General features: G+C 37.1%; 1 protein-coding gene and 1 pseudogene across 1 annotated transcript in view; one reads left to right on the plus strand and one right to left on the minus strand.

Annotated features, from left to right (window-relative positions):
- Positions 1-894: 894 nt before the first annotated feature.
- The window catches only part of STAM2 (signal transducing adaptor molecule 2), a 55,762-nt gene continuing 38,182 nt past the window's right edge, over positions 895-18,474 (minus strand). Inside the window, exons 9-14 of the mRNA XM_032286418.1 lie at positions 16,436-16,518; positions 16,206-16,293; positions 15,155-15,209; positions 8,313-8,466; positions 5,551-5,720; positions 895-2,960 (exon numbers count right to left, since the gene is read on the minus strand). Coding sequence (XP_032142309.1) covers positions 2,732-2,960; positions 5,551-5,720; positions 8,313-8,466; positions 15,155-15,209; positions 16,206-16,293; positions 16,436-16,518 — 779 coding nt within the window. The 3' untranslated portion in view covers positions 895-2,731. The remainder of the gene's footprint in view (positions 2,961-5,550; positions 5,721-8,312; positions 8,467-15,154; positions 15,210-16,205; positions 16,294-16,435; positions 16,519-18,474) is intronic.
- On the plus strand, positions 14,597-15,015 carry LOC116557132 (annotated as a pseudogene).

Here is an 18,474-nt window from a genome sequence, read left to right on the forward strand (position 1 = left end):
AGCTTTTAAATTTATGGTTTTTACTAAGAAAGCCTTTTTTTAAAAAAATCCCTAAGCTATATATACCTAAAACATTTAAAATCAACTTTCTAAATTTTGAAAAATGAAACTATAACCACCTTCAAATCATACAGTAAAATGTATTATGTAGTCAAAGTGTCAATTATTCGAAATAGCATGACAATTTATCTACAAATAATTTCAAATCCTAATAATTACCTGTTTAAGTAATTTTATAAATTACCAAATTAGAAGACAATATTGGTTGACTGTACATTTTACAAACTGTAAGAATATATCCCACACTTCATATATTTTAACACTCTGAGATATTTTCTACATTAATAAAATTTATTCTATTATAAATGTTCAGGAATTCTTTATGATATACCAAGATTTCATATGAAAAAGCAGGTGCTATTTTTTACTTCTAATATAAAACAGTAAGTATGAACCCAATGTAGAAATCTGACGGTAGACAATTCCTTTGGCAGAAAACAATTATAAACAGGTCTTAATATAAATAGAACCGGTAAGCCCATAAAAAGGAAAGAAAACAACCTTGTGTTTCTTAACACCGAAAGAATCATCAGTACACAGATTTAAAATCATTTTTATCTTTCAACAGCCTGCAACACAAAATTTATTAGATATGGAAAAAAATTATTAGTTTAAGAGAAAAAAAACTTCATGTATAAACTTTTATCAATGTGTCAATATACACTATATATGTGTGTGTGTGTGTGTGTGTGTGTGTGTGTGTGATGTTTTATTATTCTAAAACTATATTATTTATAATGGCTGATCCCAATTTAGTGGCTGTGCAGTATTTATACTGGCTCAAAGACATGCTGAATTAAGCTTTTATATCTGAGATCACAATTATACATGAAATACACAAACATTAAAATAAGTTTATTAAATACAGTTTGGGAGAAAAAATGTAAGAAATTCCATATATATGCAAATGTTGACTATTACCAAGAGCAGCTCTGGATTTTTTAATGGTTTTTAAAAATTATTATTTTGTAAAGAACAAATTTGTTTCCAAAAAGGTGCCATTCAGAAGTTTATAACTGAATTAACATATAGGAAAATACTGAATGAAAAACAGGACAGGAGCTATTAAAGGTTAAAACTTTCTGTTCAGTTTTTTGTATCTGAAGTAAGACATAAACTGAGCTTTCAAATACTGCTAATTTTTCCATTTAAATGTAGATCCAGTCCCATATAGACTACTCTGTTCTAGGACAAAGTTTCTTTGAAAAAGGAACATATTTATAATCAAATCTCTGTAGATAAATAACAAAATTCTCAGAGAACTATCTTGAAATGGATTTAGTAGTAAGACTGACTGCTTTAAAAAAACAAATACAGAAATCTTGCTTCTATGCAAGTAACTTTTTAAAAACTAATGTCCATTGTTTTTCCCAGTCTAAATATGTTTCCATATGCATATGTATTTGCAATTTCTATTTTGCATTATGTAAAAAATTGGTAGACGATGAAGTAGTGTGCAAATTTTTAGGAGAGAAAATAATCCCTACTGGCTTACTACCAAACTCCCACAGTTACATAGAACCTATTAGCACTATAAACTAACTCAAAATACGGGCTTCAGAAAAACTGCTTCAATAGCCTCCCTATCAACCTGTCATCTTCTATGAAGTCATCACCTGCTATTATTCCCCAGGCGCAGAATTACTTCACAAAGAAATGGTCGATTTTTTCAACAGCTTGGTATGCTGACAGCTTAGCAACAGTACTTGAATTACTTAAAAAAAAAAAAAAAAAAAAAAACACATCACTAAAAACACACTTATCATCCATGCTTGGTATATCTCACAACAAATTATTAGGAATGTCTCATGGCTCAAACTCACATGATCCCATAAAAAGGATATGCAGCATCTCTGCATACCATATTGCAGGGAGAAAAACAAATGGACCTATCTTCATTAGAGAATAGCCAAAGTCACTTGAAAAGGTTACTAGTGGCAATTCTAAATACCAGAGATACATGGAGAAAAGGAAATGTTTTTCCTTAGGGAATGGAAATGTTTTGTGGGACAAATTCCTGCACAGTTGGCCTGACTGGCTGGGGGAACTGACTAGATGCTTTATCACACATCTGCATTTATAAGGTCTTCACTGTTAATCACAGAAAACATTTTTGTTCCTTCCAAATTGCTCTTGCTTATATGCTAATTACTACTCAACGTATCAGTGAGAGCAAAAGCGACAATACTGCAAACACAACTGCAATTTAAGGAGCCAAAAGGAAATATGCTGGCAAGCTAAATGCTTACAAACAAAAAAGTTAGTGAGACACTCTGAAAAAAATATTTCAAGTTCTTCAGTGCTCTTATGACATTTTAGGGGAAAACAGTGGTTTCTTTAAAATAATATTTTAACACTCCTACTTCATACTGTTTAGTGTCATAAGGCTACCTAACGGGTATCTAGATTTATGTAGATAAATCGGAAAGTAAGACAAAACTAACTGAAAGCATCTTTAAGCTGTCTCTAATCAAAAGATTGACTTCAAACAAACTGGACTGAAAAAAAAAAAGACGTTTTATGGCCTTATAGAGTATGAGAGGTTTTTGTGCTTTATTCATTCATAGTCCTTTTGAATTGAGAGGAAAAAAGTTTCAATGTTTTCAGGTTGGAATCACAAGGATTGAATAATACACCTATGAAGGCTTTCAAGAAAATGGCTGCTTTGTTTCTAAAGGAGAGGCTGCTGATGGTAATTTGTGTGCTGCTGTGCAACTGGATGAGCTGGAACTGTCACCGGAAAGCCTGCCAGTTGAGGCAAATTGGAAGCAGTGTTCTGATAAGATGGCATATCCACAGACATCCCCATTTGCTGTGTGTAAGCAGTTGTACCAGTAGCTGATCGTAGGTTAGATTTCTGGTTCATATAAGTAGGATTGGAAACAGTGTCTTGTCCAGTGCTACAAACAAAATTTTATAAAGAAAACCATATTTACTTTGCAATATCTAGGTTACAGTTAGAGATCAACCATCATGACAAAAATGCCTTTTCCATCTTCTTTTTAAGTTTATGTAGCTCTGCTGTTCTGATTACAATTTAATCACTCCAGCCACTGAATACTGTTAATCAAATTTTCTTTTTTTTTGAGATGGGATCCTGCTCTGTTGCCCAGGCTGGGGTGCAGATCATAGCTCACTGCATTCTCAAACTCCTAGGCTTAAACAGTCCTCCTGCCTCAGTCTCCTCAGTAGCCGCGACTAGAGGTGTACCACCACTCCTGACTAATTAAAAAAAATTTCTTTTTTGTAGAGACTGGGTCTTGCTATGTTGCCCAGGATGGTCTCAAACACCTGGGCTCAAGTGATCCTCTGGCCTTGGCCTTCCAAAGTGTTGAAATTACAGGTGTGAGCCACCACGCTGGGCTTGTTAATGTAGTTTTATATTTGGTAAGAAGAGACAGGTTACTTGAAAAGAAATAACATGTAAGATTCTAAGGCCGATTTAACTTGCCTTCTCCAGAATCTCTAACTAAAAACATTTAGAAACCATCTGAGGCGATGCAAACTGTTTCTGATGGAAGTACCCTCGGCCGGTTGCAATGAGAATGAAGCCCTGGCTCAAGATGCCACCTTCAGCCTACATTCTCCTTTCCCCATCTCCAAATCAAGCGCAAAGAAGTCCACCTCTTCTCTGCAAATATCCTTCAAGCTTTCCTTCAGTAATCACTTTTTACTTTCAAAGGAAAAACAGTACAGTCTGTATAGGACCCAAAATCTACCCTCAGGATAGTCCAAAACTATAGTTTATCTACTGACACTTCACAAACTATGCTGAAAAATCTCACCAAATTGCAGGACTTCTGTCTGTTCCTATAACTATTATGGCATACATTTCTCTTGAAATACATGTAATTTTAGGGCTGAGCTTGGAGGCTCACGCCTCTAATCTCAGCATTTTGGGCGGCCAACATAAGAGGTCTGCTTAAAGCCAGGCTGGTTTGAGACCAGCCCGGGCAACATAGCAATACTCATCTCTACAAAAAATTAAAAACTTTAGCTGGGCATAGTATGCACCTGTGGTCTCAGCTCCTCAGGAGGCAGAGGTTTTAGAAGATCCCTTAAGCCTGGGAGTTGGAGGCTGCAGTGAGCTATGATCACACCACATACTCCAGCCTGGGTGATAAAACCCCATCTATTTAAAAACAGTTTTAATTAAAATTATGTAATTTTAAATTCCACCAAATACACCGCTTACAATAAAAGAGAATTAGTTTCAACACTACACCAGTTTTTTCTCCATAATTACTAGTGTCACCAAGGATGGCAAAATTTTGTATTTTATTCTAACTGAACACTAATATGAGATTTATTTAATTTTCATATACTATTTAAAATTCATACTCATGGAATTTGAGGGTGGGAAGAGACCTTAGAGATCATCTACATATTATTATATTGAATGAACATTTTGTATGGTTAAACAAAGTGAATAGAAAGGAAGCTTTAAATATAACTTTCAGAGTAGAAGTGTTTTTATTAAAAAACAGAACTACAGGACTGGGTGCACTGGTGCACGTCTGCAATCCTATCACTTTGGGAGGCCACAGCAGGCAGATCCCTTGGGCTGAGGAGTTTGAGACCAGCCTGGGCAACATGGTGAAACCCCATCTTGACAAAAAAAAATATATATATACAAAAATTAGCCAAGCATGCTGGTACTCACCTGTAGTCCCTGCTACTCGAGAGGCTGAGGTGGGTGAATCACTTGAGACCTGGAGGTCAAGGCTGTAGTGAGCTGAGATCACGCCACTGCACTCCAGCCTGGGTGACCAAGTCAGATCCATCTTTTTTTCTTTGAGACGGAATTGCTCTGTCACCAGGCTGGAGTGCAATGGAACGATCTGAGCTCACTGCAACCTCTGTTTCCTGGGTTCAAGCGATTCTCCTGCTTCAGCCTCCCGAGTAGCTGGGATTACAGGCACAAGCCACCACGCCCAACTAACTTTTGTATTTTTAGTAGAGATGGGTTTTCACCATGTTGGTCAGGCTGGTCTGGAACTCCTGACCTTGTGATCTGCCTGCCTTGGTCTCCCAAAGTGCTGGTGGGATTACAGGTGTGAGTCACCGTGCCCGGCCAAGACTCTGTCTTGGAAAAAAAAAAAAAAACTTAACTACAAATTTTATAGTTCAAACACCCTTCTTTTTAAGGGTCAAAGTAACAAGTTTTCTAATTTTTAGGAGTGCATGCAGATAATTAAGTCTGGGACTACTTTACAGGCTGATTATACCACAGTGCTAAGCACATCATGGGCTTAGTCTCATAAAGAACAATTAGCTTTATTTTGTCCCAGGGATGCAGACTACAAGCTTAAGTAAGGGCGACCATCTCAGTATGGGTAGCAAAGCTAAGGTCCCACCATTCCACTTCACAAGATTATGAATAAACAGTTCTGTAACTTCATCTTAATAAGGGTCTATATATTCTCATTCTGAAAATCTAGGAAAATTAACACATAAAATTACAAAAGTAACACAGTTCCCAAAACTTACCTTAAATAGGAAGTTTGAGCAGAATGTGTTGTCACTGAGGAATTCACATTTGGAGGCAGAGATCTCAGTGGACCAATTTGATCTGGTCCTAGGCTATAGCTTTGGGCAACCGTTACTTGGTGAACGCTCTGACCCATATAGTTCCCACCATGTGATTGAACTGGATATGTCTAGTAATCAAAAAGAAAAAGTTGATTCACTGATCTCCCAAACATGTGCCTAATATTTAAAATGTTAAAAAATAATAATAATAATAATACATAAAAATAAATAAATAAATAAAGTGTTAAAAGACTTATAGGAAAGAAAATATAGTTCTTTGAGAAGCAATCTGATTCTACCAATCTATCCATCTTAGAACTAAAAGTGGAGAGCTGTCAAATCACAGTGCCAAATCTATGGAAATTTGATTTGTTTGACTGTTCTTTTATTTTTACAGCAAGCTGGATGAAAGACAGGTGGTGTACTTTTAAGTAGTGGATTACAATCTATCCAGGTTGCCTATTACTCAGTAAACATGTCTTGCTGTAGAGCCACAGAAAACTACACACTCCCTTGAAGGGAAGCCCACCATTACTTCAAGTCACTATGAGAATGATAACTTTCTTTATCCTCATCTCAGGGTGACTCATCCAATTCCTTCCTAAGAATAAAACTTAAGAGAAAAAGCTGAAAAGGAAATGGTATAAGGGCGCCAGGCCTTCCGAGGCAATGTTTATTTCCTGCCTTTAAGACAAACAGGACAAAAGAAAAGAAGAGTTGTGGGTAAAAGACATGTATCTTCAGGAAATAGCAAAAATGGTCTAGGTCTCTTTGGACATTTTTATGTGCCCTAGTTATTTTCAGGACAACAGCTCCTTAAGGACAGGGTCCACCACCTGTCTACCATATATAGCCTCAAAACAATGCATCCATTTAATATCATATCATATCACAATGATCATCAATCCAGTTTTAAATTAAGCTATTTTTAAAGCAAAGACCATTCATATGAAAATTTAGGATGCTAGAAATGCCAAATAAACTATATTAAGTACAATCACATTACCTCCTTAGCAGACATTTAACGATCTACTGACAATAGGCTAGGACTGTGAAAATGAACTTCTGCAGTTTAGGTTTCCTGAGTAGCCTACACAGATATAACTAATGTGTTATCCCAACTGCTTCTAGTAGAGATATATTTTTGTCAAATTAGAAGAAAAACTTTTGAATATTTCAAATGCTCCTATAAGTGAACAGTTTAGATACAGGTTATGTGAGGAGTCAAACAGAAATAAAGTTAACTTTTTAGAGAAATGAGTTGTGCTTGGCAAAACGCAGTCTGTAAATAGAATGTGACTAAACACCAAAACCTGACACATAATGGCAAATAACCCTTTACAAACACACAAAAAAGCAAACATAGTTTTATCATACAATGGTGCAGACATTGCTGTTTTGTTCCACTTTCACAGCAGCAGCAAACAACTCTGAAAATAGAAGCAATACTGAATAAACCCCAAATGTCTTTTGCGCCAGAAATCTTTCCTACCCTCCTAATTTTCAAAAAGATCAAGGCATGGCATATTTGATAAATGTATCTTGTCTGATGTGACAGTTACCATGGTGACTATTCTTTTTTTACTTAACAATTATGTTGTGTCAAGTCATCTAAATTATGCACCCACCTTCTACCCTTTCTCCTTGGGTGTCTCCTTCACATGCACCTTTATATACCAGTTTTCATAAATTAACATGAATTTTGCTCATCTAAGCTCATTCTGAATTCAATTGGCTAATTGGCTGAAATTTCAAAAACACTTCTGAATGGGGATACTGACAAATGTAAGTATTCACTTCATATGTCAAGCACACAAAAAACGTGATAAGTACTGGAAAAAGATGCTGTTCATGGCTGGCTTATGGAGTCTGTACCTCCTAGATCTGTATACCTTTGCTATGCATAAATTTTTAACCATTTAAGTCATGCAGCTAAGAAAAGGAAGTATAAAGCATACTCATCAAGAAGTTCATTGTGCCTGTTAATAATCATGTAAGTCAAATCTTTATGGACATTTTACATGAAATGTTAAATCTTGTCAAACATTAGGAACAGCATTAGTACCTCACCTGGGGGAATTCTGATATGTCAGGTACTGTCCCAAATCAAAAGATTTATACTCCCCAGGCATGGTGGCTCATGACTGTAAACCCAGCACTTTGGGAGGCCAAGGCAGGTGGATCACCTGAGGTCAGGAATTATGGTCAAACTCTGTCTCTACTAAAAATAAAAAATTAGCCGGGTGTGGTGGCATGCGCCTGTGGAGCCAGCTACTCAGGAGGCTGAGGCAGGAGAATCACTTGATCCCAGGAGGCAGAGGTTGTAGTGAGCCGAGATCACACCACTGCACTCCAGCCTGGGTGACAGAGACTCCGTCTCAAAAAAAAGATATATGTATTCCACATTTACAAAAAGGATTTATACTTACATAAAAGATTTATGTTTTATAATTACAAAACCATATGAAGAACCGGAACTACCCTCACATATTGAATGGTCTTTTCATCTATGTTAAAATTGAACTAAAATGTGAAATATGAGTATCTGCCTAACTTGTTTTGGTGAATGTTAATTGTTTAACCAAAATTTACTAAAACAAAGATAAGTTTTATAATTCTATTCACAGACAATAGAAATCTTAATACTATGCTGTAAAACATTTTCTTTTACTTTAAAACTTGTTTATAATTTAGAAAATGTTCTCGAAAAACATGCTCACCTGCATTGGAACCACAGATGATGCAGGTGGGTAATGTGCTGGAGGGTGGAGCTTTGAATAGACTGAGTATACTGGTGCTTCATTCACCAATTTGTTATATAGTTCCAGAGCTTCCAAGACTTTTACATTCAATTCAGACAATTCTGAATGCTTCCTGATGTAGGAGAAAGTTATTATAATATTCTTCTAGTTTTTAGGATGTATTTAGTAACACAAATTTGTTTTTTAATTTAGTACAATTTCTATTCATATATTAAAAGGCTCTCTTAATATTTAACGAAAGCATATTCACAAAGGGAAACTGAGAGGAAGAACTGCTTAATCCTTATAATAGCTAGGCTGATACTGAGGCAGGAGAATAGGGTCTAGAGGCAGGAAACCTAAGGCTGTTTCATGCTGACTTCCTATAACTAAATTAGGAAAACCAACCCAAACTTTCCACACCTAAGTAAGAAAAGAAACAAGATATTCCCTTTGCAAACCCCTGCCCCACAATGGGAAACTGGCTGTCAGAAAAAAAATCAGACTGATAGCAGGTCCAGTCCTCATTTGCAACTTTGTAACTTCAGCCTCTGAATGGGGCTGTCCACAAACAAGTCACTGAATGGCTGCTCCAGCCTCTGAATGATTGCTATCTATAACCAATCAGATCGACTGTGGGTGGAGTCTTCATTTGCATAGAATTATAACTTTGTAACTTCATCCTAGCCTCTGATTGGTTGCAAAAAGTTTTTTGCAACCAATCAGATGTCTGTAAAGCAGTGTGACCTTTGTAAATTCATTTCAGCCTCTGGTTGGCTACTTTCTGCAACCTATCTGACTGATTGTGAGCTACCCCTTCATTTACATGAGGTGAGTTTGAAGTGGTCAAGGGTAAACTTCTAGAGGGTACTTGGACCCAACAAGGTTCTGTATCCAGGCCCTTGAGCCACTGCTAAGGCCCGCTCCCACGCTGTGAAGTATACTTTCATTTTCAATAAATCCCTGCTTTCATTCTTTTTTTGCTTCATTCCTCCTCTGGTTTGCTGGGCATTTTGTTCAATTATTTGTCCAAAATGCCAAGAACCTAGACAACTCGCAGTCATACCCCTCTCCCAGTGACAATATGACTTTATAGTATTAGGGAAAAGTACTTTCCATGCCTCATAAAATGCAATCAATTCATAATTTTGGTGCTGAAAGAATTTACTTTCACACATTCCAGCCTTTTGTTGAGAATTCAACTATTAAAAATAAAATTCTCAAATTATGTAAGAATCTCGGCCTCAATTACAAATCTCAATAAAAGAAAGTACCCAGGCAAGGTCCAGAACCTCTATGAAGTATAATATGATAGAAATTTTAAAACGCTTGTTTAAAAAAAAAAAAAACACACACACACATTTTCATTTGTTTACATCCATGAAAGAATCAACTGAAAAAAACCTACTTAAATAATTATCCTTGAAAATCCAAGTAAAAACAATGTGTAAGACTAGTGTCTAATGCTCATTTGTTGGATGTTTTATTTTGAGAAAGTAAAACCCAATACTTTATTGTGTAATAACCACAAATCCAAATAAAGCATCTTCAAATCTGGCCAAGAAACTTCAGAGCAAACTCTTCCTACTTGACACAATTTTGTCTGTTCCCCTGGGAGTAATAAAGAACTCTCTTTGCAACTGAGAAATTTATAAAAGTTAAGCAACCACTTTTATCTGGCCTGAAACACAAGCCTTTTTATTGAATGTGGTTTTTTCTATAGAAACACAGGCAACAAGCAGAGGCACACAAACAGACAGAGGACTACCAGGTAAATGGCCTGGACTGAGTACTATCAAGACTTGTCACCTTTCTTCTATTATAATCTGTTATGTCTGAACAACAAGAACAAAAAGTTTGTTCCCTCTATGGTAGGAATGACTGCATTAAGCAGGTCAAACTCTATGATCAAAAATAACAGTTACAAACCACCCAGAAAGCTACAGAAATTAATGCCATGCTAACAAATGTGTAACTAAAATTTAACTGTAGGTATCTGATCCACAAAACCTAGTAAGCTGATGAAACACCAGGAAAATGCAGTAGCAAGACATGATCACTGTGTTTGAAATTCTCTTAAAGATTTGAGACACAATCCCAGAGTAACAGGGCAAAAGAGCAACTTGATCAGGGTGGTAGAAAATTATCTTTGGAGGACAGGAGGAAATAAAACAGTCTGGAGCATAGTTAAGGTCAGACTATGAATCTCCCTTCAACAAATCTACCTAAACTTTTTTGGAGTTAATTACATGTTTACTCAATATAATTTCTTAGGGTGATAAAATGCTAAAAAATTTTCATTCTGTACAATGACAGATAGAAATGAAATGTACAATTTAACTTTATAACAGTAGAGTTGTTTTTCCTAGTAGGAATAATAAACATGATGATCCATTCAAGAGAAAAAATATTTTATTCATCTCTGAATACTTCACAAGGGTAAATAATAGTCAATAAGAATTTGTTGAAGAACAGGAAACATTTCCCAGAAGAGAAGCTGCATCTGCAGCTGTGGCCATGGAACAAGAAAAAGTGCCAGTTGGCCTATTCAAAAACTGAAACTGGTTAAGAAAACTGGTTAATGGTTGAATTCTCACTCAAAAAATTAATATCAGAACGGTCACTTTGATTTTTTTTTTCTTTTGGGACAGGATCTCATTGTGTCACCCAGGCTGGAGTGCAGTGGTGCAACCGTGGCTCACCAAAGCCTCCTTGACCTCCCAGGCTCAAGCTTTCTTCCCACCTCAGCCTCCTGAGGAGCTGGGACTATGGGTGCACACCACCAAGCCTGGCTAATTGCTTAAAAACTCTTTTTGTAGAAATAGTGTCTCACTACATTGCCCAAGCTGGTCTCAAATTCCTGGGCTCACATGATCCTCCCACTTTGGCCTTCTGAAATGCTGGGATTATAGGTGTGAGCCCCAATACTGGCAGCCTCACTCTGACTTCTAATTCTTCTAGATCTTTTCCTTTAACAAAATTCTTTTTACCAACAAAAAATAAGATTAAACTGTCACAACTCCTGACTTTTTCATTATATATTATGGTATCTGTTCATATCAAGGGACAATTATCAAGGACGATTTTCATTGTAGAATGTGTGGACATACACTCAGCCCTCCATGTCCATGTGTTCTGCACCAGCGCACTCAACCAACTTCAAATTGAAAATACAAAAAAAAAAAAAATTATGTCTGAACTAAACATGTACATGTCATTATTATCTAGACCATACAGCATAACAAGTATTTATATAGCCTTTACAATGTGTTAGGTATTATAAGTAACCTAGAGATTATTTAAAGTATATAAGAGGATGTGCAAATGTTATATGCAAATACTATACCATTTCATTTCAGAGACAAGGATCTGTGGATTTTGGTATCCTTGGGAGGTCCTGGAACCAATCCCCCATGAACATCAAGGGATGACTGGTAAACCAATCTCATAATGAAAGACATTATTGTTATTTCCAATTTTGATGTCATAAATAACGGTTACTGAGTATCTTAAAAGCTAAATCTTTGCATCTATCCCTATGTATTTAGTATGGGCTTGAAACTGCTGTGCTAAAGAATATGGACTATTGGCCAGGTGTGGTGGCTCATGCCTGTAATCCCAGCACTTTGAGAGGTCGAGGCAGGCAGATGACCTGAGGTCAGGAGTCCGAGACCAGGTTGGCCAACATGGTGAAACCCCATCTCTACTAAAAATATAAAAATTAGCTGGGCACGGTGATGGGGTACCTGCAATCCCAGCTACTCAGGAGGCTGAGGCAAGGGACCAAGGTTTCAGTGAGCCAACATGATGCCACTGCACTCTCGCCTGGGCGATACAGTGAGACTCCCTCTATAAAAAACAAAAAAGGCCGGGCATGGTGGCTCACTCCTGTAATCCTAATACTTTGGGAGGCCAAGGCAGGTGTATCATGAGGGTCAGGAATTTGAGACCAGCCTGGACAGCATGATGAAACCCCATCTCCACTAAAAATACAAAAATTAGTCAGGCATGGTGGTACCTTGCCTCTAGTCCCAGCTACTCTGGAGGCTGAGGCAGGAGAATCACTTGAACCTGGGAGGCGGAGGTGGCAGTGAGCCGAGATCATGCCACTGCACTCCAGCTGGGCAACAGAGTGAGACTCCATCTCAAAAAGAAAAAGAACTATTTTTAAGCTCCAGAAAAGTTCCTAATAATTGTACTCTTAGCCTCATCTATGATAATATTTTTCAATCTTTTCCAGTTGTTTATCCATTAACCACTAACATCCCTGCATTGAAACAAAGTAGATGTGTAAATAGATACTTAATGCTTTCTCTAAAATATGGCAAAACTGTCAACTGCCACAGGGATTTTTCATTTCTTTAGAAAACACAATAAATTTATTTTTAAAATGCCCTCTGGAACAAAGATGACAATCTTTGGTGACTAGGAAAAGTCTTGCTGCTACTGTACTTCTCTGGTAGAGGCAGAAGAGAAGTAGTTTCTATTCTCCTTCTTATTTTGGTCCTATCTAATCCCTTCTTTTTGTGTTGTTTATATATTAATTCAATAAATATGGCTAGAAAGGGATGATGATGGAATACTAAGCCCTATCCCTTGTTTTCCATTCACTATGGCTTCTCCCTCTGACTTCAGATAGAGAGGTGAGAAATAAGGGAGCAGACCAAGTTAAAAGCTCAAAATCCTGATAGTCTATCCTTCAGTATTGCTCCTGTTTTTAAAGAAAAATAAGGGCCAGACAAGGTGGCTAATGCCTATGATCCCAGCACTTAGGGAGGCTGAGGCAGGAAGATCACTTGTGGCCAGGAGTTTGAGACCAGCCTGGGCAGCTTACTAAGACCCTGTCTTTAAAAAAAAACCTGAGTGTGGTGGCACACACCTGTAGTTACTAGGGAGCCTGAGGCAGGAGGATCCCTTGGGCCTGAGCAACAGAGAACCTGTTTTCAAAAACAATAATAATTTTAAAAAAAGAAAAATAGGCCGGCCAAAGTGGCTCACATCTGTAATCTCAGCACTTTGGGAGGCTGAGGTGGGTGGATCATGAGGTCAGGAGTTCAAGACCAGCCTGGCCAAGAAAACCCTGTCTCTACTAAAAATATAAAAATTAGCCAGGCATGGTGGCGGGTGCCTGTAATCCCAGCTACTTGGGAGGCTGAGGCAGAGAATTGCTTAAACCTGGGAGGTGGAGGCTGCCGTGAGCCAAGATCGTGCCACTGCACTCCAGCCTGGGTGACAGAGTGAGACTCTGTCTCAAAAAAAAGAAAAAGAAAACTATGTAAGATAAAATTAAAAGGGTAATAGAAACAAAGAAATACAAGGATCAGAAATGAGAACAGAAGGTGTGATTTAGCTTCACAAACACTAGAGAATTTTCATTTGAAATTTTTATAAGTACCACTTCTTATCACATTAGAATTCAAGTCTTGGCCGGGCACGGTGGCTCACGCCTGTAATCCCAGCACTTTGGGAGGCCGAGGCGGGTGGATCACGAGACCATCCTGGTCAGCATGGTGAAACCCCGTCTCTACTAAAAATACAAAAATTCAGCTGGGCATGGTGGCATGTGCCTGTAATCCCAGCTACTCAGGAGGCTGAGGCAGAAGAATTGCCTGAACCCAGGAGGCGGAAGTTGCGGAGAGCCGAGATCGCGCCATTGCACTACAGCCTGGGTAACAAGAGCGAAACTCCGTCTCAAAAAAAAAAAAAAAAGTCTTGGCTAGGCACAGTGGTTCACGCCTGTAATCCCAGCACTTTAGGAGGCCAAGGTGGGTGGATTATGAGGTCAGGAGTTCGAGACCAGCCTGGCCAACACAGTGAAACCCTGTCCTACTAAAAACACAAAAATTAGCCAGGAATGGTGGTGCACCCCTGTAATCCTAACTATTCAAGAGGCTGAGGCAGGAGAATTTCTTGAACCCGAGAGATGGAGGTTGCAGTGAGCCACGAAGATTGCGCCACTGCACTCCAGCCTGGGCAACAGAGGGCTACTCCGTTTCAAAAAAAAAAAAGGATTCAATTCTTGCTTAGGATTCCTGTTCTGATTTTCTCATCTATTCATTTTATTCTTTACTACCCATTATCCCTTTAATTCCAGCCCAAGTTAGAAATAAAGGCTGACGCATTAAGAGCAAGAGTCCATGATTCTAAATATACTGTTTTGCCATAGGAAAAAATAAAAAGACAGTTATCTCAATAAAAAGCACCAGGCTTCTGGCCATCTTGGCAGCTGCTCTTAGTTGGGGGTCATCCTGGACCTAAGGCAAATGGCCGCAAAGAAGATGAAAAAGTCAGTGGAGCTGATCAACTCTAGGCTCCAACTTGTTATGAAAAGTAGAAAGTGTGTGCTAGGGTAAAAGCACACTCTGAAGATGATCAGATAAGACAAAGCAAAATTGGGCATCCTCACTAAGACTGTCCAGCTTTAAGGAAATCTGAAATAGAGTACTATACGATGATGGCCAAAACTGCTGTCCATCACTACAGTGGCAACGATGGGCACAGCATGCAGAAAATACTGAGAGTATGCATACTAGCCATCACTGATCCAGGCAGTTCTAACATCACTGGAAGCATGCTGGAACAGACTGGTGAAAAGGAAGCCATGCAAAATTTGTCTTTAAAAACACTTACCAGAGCTTGTTTTTTAGAAAAACAAAAAATAAAAAGCACCAACTTGCTATAAGTTTGTAAGAGTTTGGGAAACTGGAAAACAATTTCCATGAATTGTACAGTTCCACAAAACTTTCCCTACTTTACTGTTTGCAAAAAACAAGTGAACCCCCCAAAACTATACTTTTTATTCCGTGCACAAAAAATCTCACCTATCAATCTCTTCAAGTTTTTCATCTATCATTGGACCCATCTGCTGGCAGATATCTGTAAATACAAAAATACTTACAAATACAGAAACTTAATCCACTTTAAGCCAATTTGAACAATTTTTAACAATATAGAACCAATATACAATGCTATGCATAACACACAGATATTAAGCTCATGCTAGAGAAAGACTACTATTCAGCATTACTACTACATATTACTATCATGTGACTAAAAGCAAGGTCAAAAGCAATATTTAATAATATTAAAATATTACGTTTTCTTGAAACTAGTACCTAAGTTGACAGACTGTGAAATCTGGCGTTATCCCCAAATCTTAAAGACATCTAGAAAACTATGGTTAGTTAACTAAAACAAACTTAAGCCACAGTGTATAAACTATGTAACCATTTGCTCATCAGATATGAAGATTGTTCATTTAAGACATTTAAGATAAAGCATACTGTGTATTTCCCAATGTGAACACTGATACAATGAAGAGCACAATACTGTATTCTATATTCATAACCAGATGTTTCTTCTATAAAAAGATTTAAGAATAATTGTTCATTTACCAGAGATTTTTCTGCCAAAGGATTTTTTTAAAAACATGTTTTAATTATTTTCACATATTTTAGAGACTAAAAATCATAACATACATCAAGTGACTAAGTTATGAAGTTAACAATGATCATGTATAATTTTGTCCTTTAAATTCATAGTACCAGAAAATTAAACAGGAACAAACATTTTAAACATTTTGACTCAATTTAATATGCTGTTGTTTTTAATTCTGTCCTTTTTCAGACTGCAAAACTCTTCAGCCAATTTTACTAGTGGTAAAGAAATACAAAGACTTCCTTTATGAAAAGGATTTACAGGTTTATGACAATACCTTCCAAGTAATACTTTTACTTTTTTACTGTACTAGTCTGTTACCCACCAGAGATTTCTAACTTCTAAAGGTAAACACAAGGCAGAAGAAACTGACGACATTATGAATAGCTAAAATATGACATAATATTAAAATAATATCTAATATTCATTAAGTACCTTCTAAATCCAAAAGGTCTTGGGAATCTGGTTTTGAATCTGTTGGATCTATACTCTGAAGTACCTGCAGGGCTCTATCCATCTTATCCTGAAAAAGTAACAGGACATTTTTTAAAAACTCAGGAGTTTTAACTTCAGTGAATATGAAATTACTCTTTACAAGCAATCTCAAAGATAGTACATTTAAATTGTCTTGACAGTTTAACTATTAAACAAAAGAAGGACTCTACCTCATCTATATAAACAGGCTCAGGCTCTGATTTCTTAATTTCCTCCACATCATCATCAATTACATTCAATTTGTCCACAGCCGCTATAGAAACAAAGTAAACTTTAAGTTCCCCAGTATTTACTTCAGTAATTTTAGTCATTAATTTATAAGTGGCCTATGATTGTCCACAAGAAAAAAGAAAAAAAAAACAGAAGCCCTTTATATATTCACCACATGTTATAAGCAATATGTTATTACATACATTTGGTCCTTTATTTCACAAACATTTATTTAGTACTCATTATGTGCCAGGCATTGTTCTAGGCATTTATACACATACCAGTGAATAAAACAGAAAGAATCCCTAACCCCATGGAACTTAAAATTCTAGTGGAATAAGTCTACAATATTAACAGCAGCAGACATTTTAGGCATTTTCCTGAAAACTGAGTGCTACCAATGGGGTGAATAAATACATGAGAGCAGATTATTATATAGCTACTTTCACAGTTACATCTATGAGTTTCTTCTACACTCTTCCCTTCTATTAAAAAAATATTTCCTATATGAACAAAAAATAAAACTTACTTTATGCCAACTTCAATAACAGTTAAAACAAGGCCAGGCGCAGTGGCTCACGCCCATAATACTAGCACTCTGAGAGGCTGAGGAGGGTGGACTGCCTGAGCTCAGGAGTTCAAGACCAGCCTGGGCAACAAGGTGAAACCCCATCTCTACTAAAATACAAAAAATTAGCTGGGTGTGGCGGCATGTGCTTATAGTCCCAGCTACTTGGGAGGCAGAGGCACAATAATTGCTTGCATTCCAGCCCAGGCGACAGAGTAAGATTCCGTCTCAAAATAAAAAGTCAAAACAACACTAAACAAAGAAATTTTTCAAGAAGAGAAGGTTGAAAAAAAATTTACAAATACACAAACTCTATTTTAACAAAGTAAATTTTGTACTCTATTTTAACAAAGTAAATTTTGGTAAAAATAAAATTACAACAAAAACCTACGTAGCCCAACAACTTTAAATCCCAGCTGTTAGCCATTTATTTCAAATATTTAGCTAACTTTCAAAAAAACAGAAGTCAGCCTAACACAGAGATAAATTGAAAACCCAAAATATTTTTTCCTTTCAATAGTCTCCAGCCTATGCCAAAAGGAAATTGCTACATAGAATCCCCTGAGTATGGTCTATAAACTTTTTTGAAGGTGTCTCCAGTATTCCTAGAGAGTCAGATAAGAGGAATAAAACTATAAATAATGGCAAAGTACCCTACATTCAAATCAGTAAGTATCGCCCTCTCACAACTTCATTTTTCTGAATGTATGCCTCTACACATACAAAGACAATGTTACACATGATGAACAATGCTTTCATTTGAAGTTCTTTCTCCTGAACTGCCAAGGATTAGCACTGATAAAATCTTCAGTGAGTCAGCGTAAGGCCAGACTGACCTACTTTAGAATCCTGCCTCAATCACTTACTAGAGACACAACCTCTCAGCCTCATTGTCCTTATCTGTAAGACAGGGCAACAGAAGTGAGGATTGAAACAGCTGTGAGATTGAAATGCAATAGTACAAATGACTTAGCACAATGCCTGACAAATAATGAGTGCTCAAAAACCAGTAACTATTTCTGATTATCATCATTAATATTAGTATGAGCTGTTCCTTTACACTCAGATCCCCCCACCTCCCTACCTGAATATCAAATGGCATGCTTTCTCAATATAGTTGACAATGGCTAAAGAGCAGACTGACTAAAGGTTCAGCAGATCTGAACCAGGAATGTTAGTGGCTTGATTACATTACTTTATTATTGTTTCAGGCTCCCTAGGATCAAATCAAGGTGAGGAAAGGTCTAAAATTTAGGGGTACTCCTAACCCCTGTAATCATACTCGGCACTTGCCAACCACAAGATCCCCACACCACACCCCTTTGCCACTGTGGTTCAATAACGAATCAAAACACTCTTTGAACAGAATAGTTAAGAGCTGAGGTTGATTTAAATACCTGCATGGTCACATATTATTTTATGCCTGACATT

The sequence above is a fragment of the Sapajus apella genome, unplaced genomic scaffold (genome assembly GCF_009761245.1).
Source record: "Sapajus apella isolate SASKATOON/1434 unplaced genomic scaffold, GSC_monkey_1.0 scaffold18, whole genome shotgun sequence".
Lineage (NCBI taxonomy): Eukaryota > Metazoa > Chordata > Mammalia > Primates > Cebidae > Sapajus > Sapajus apella.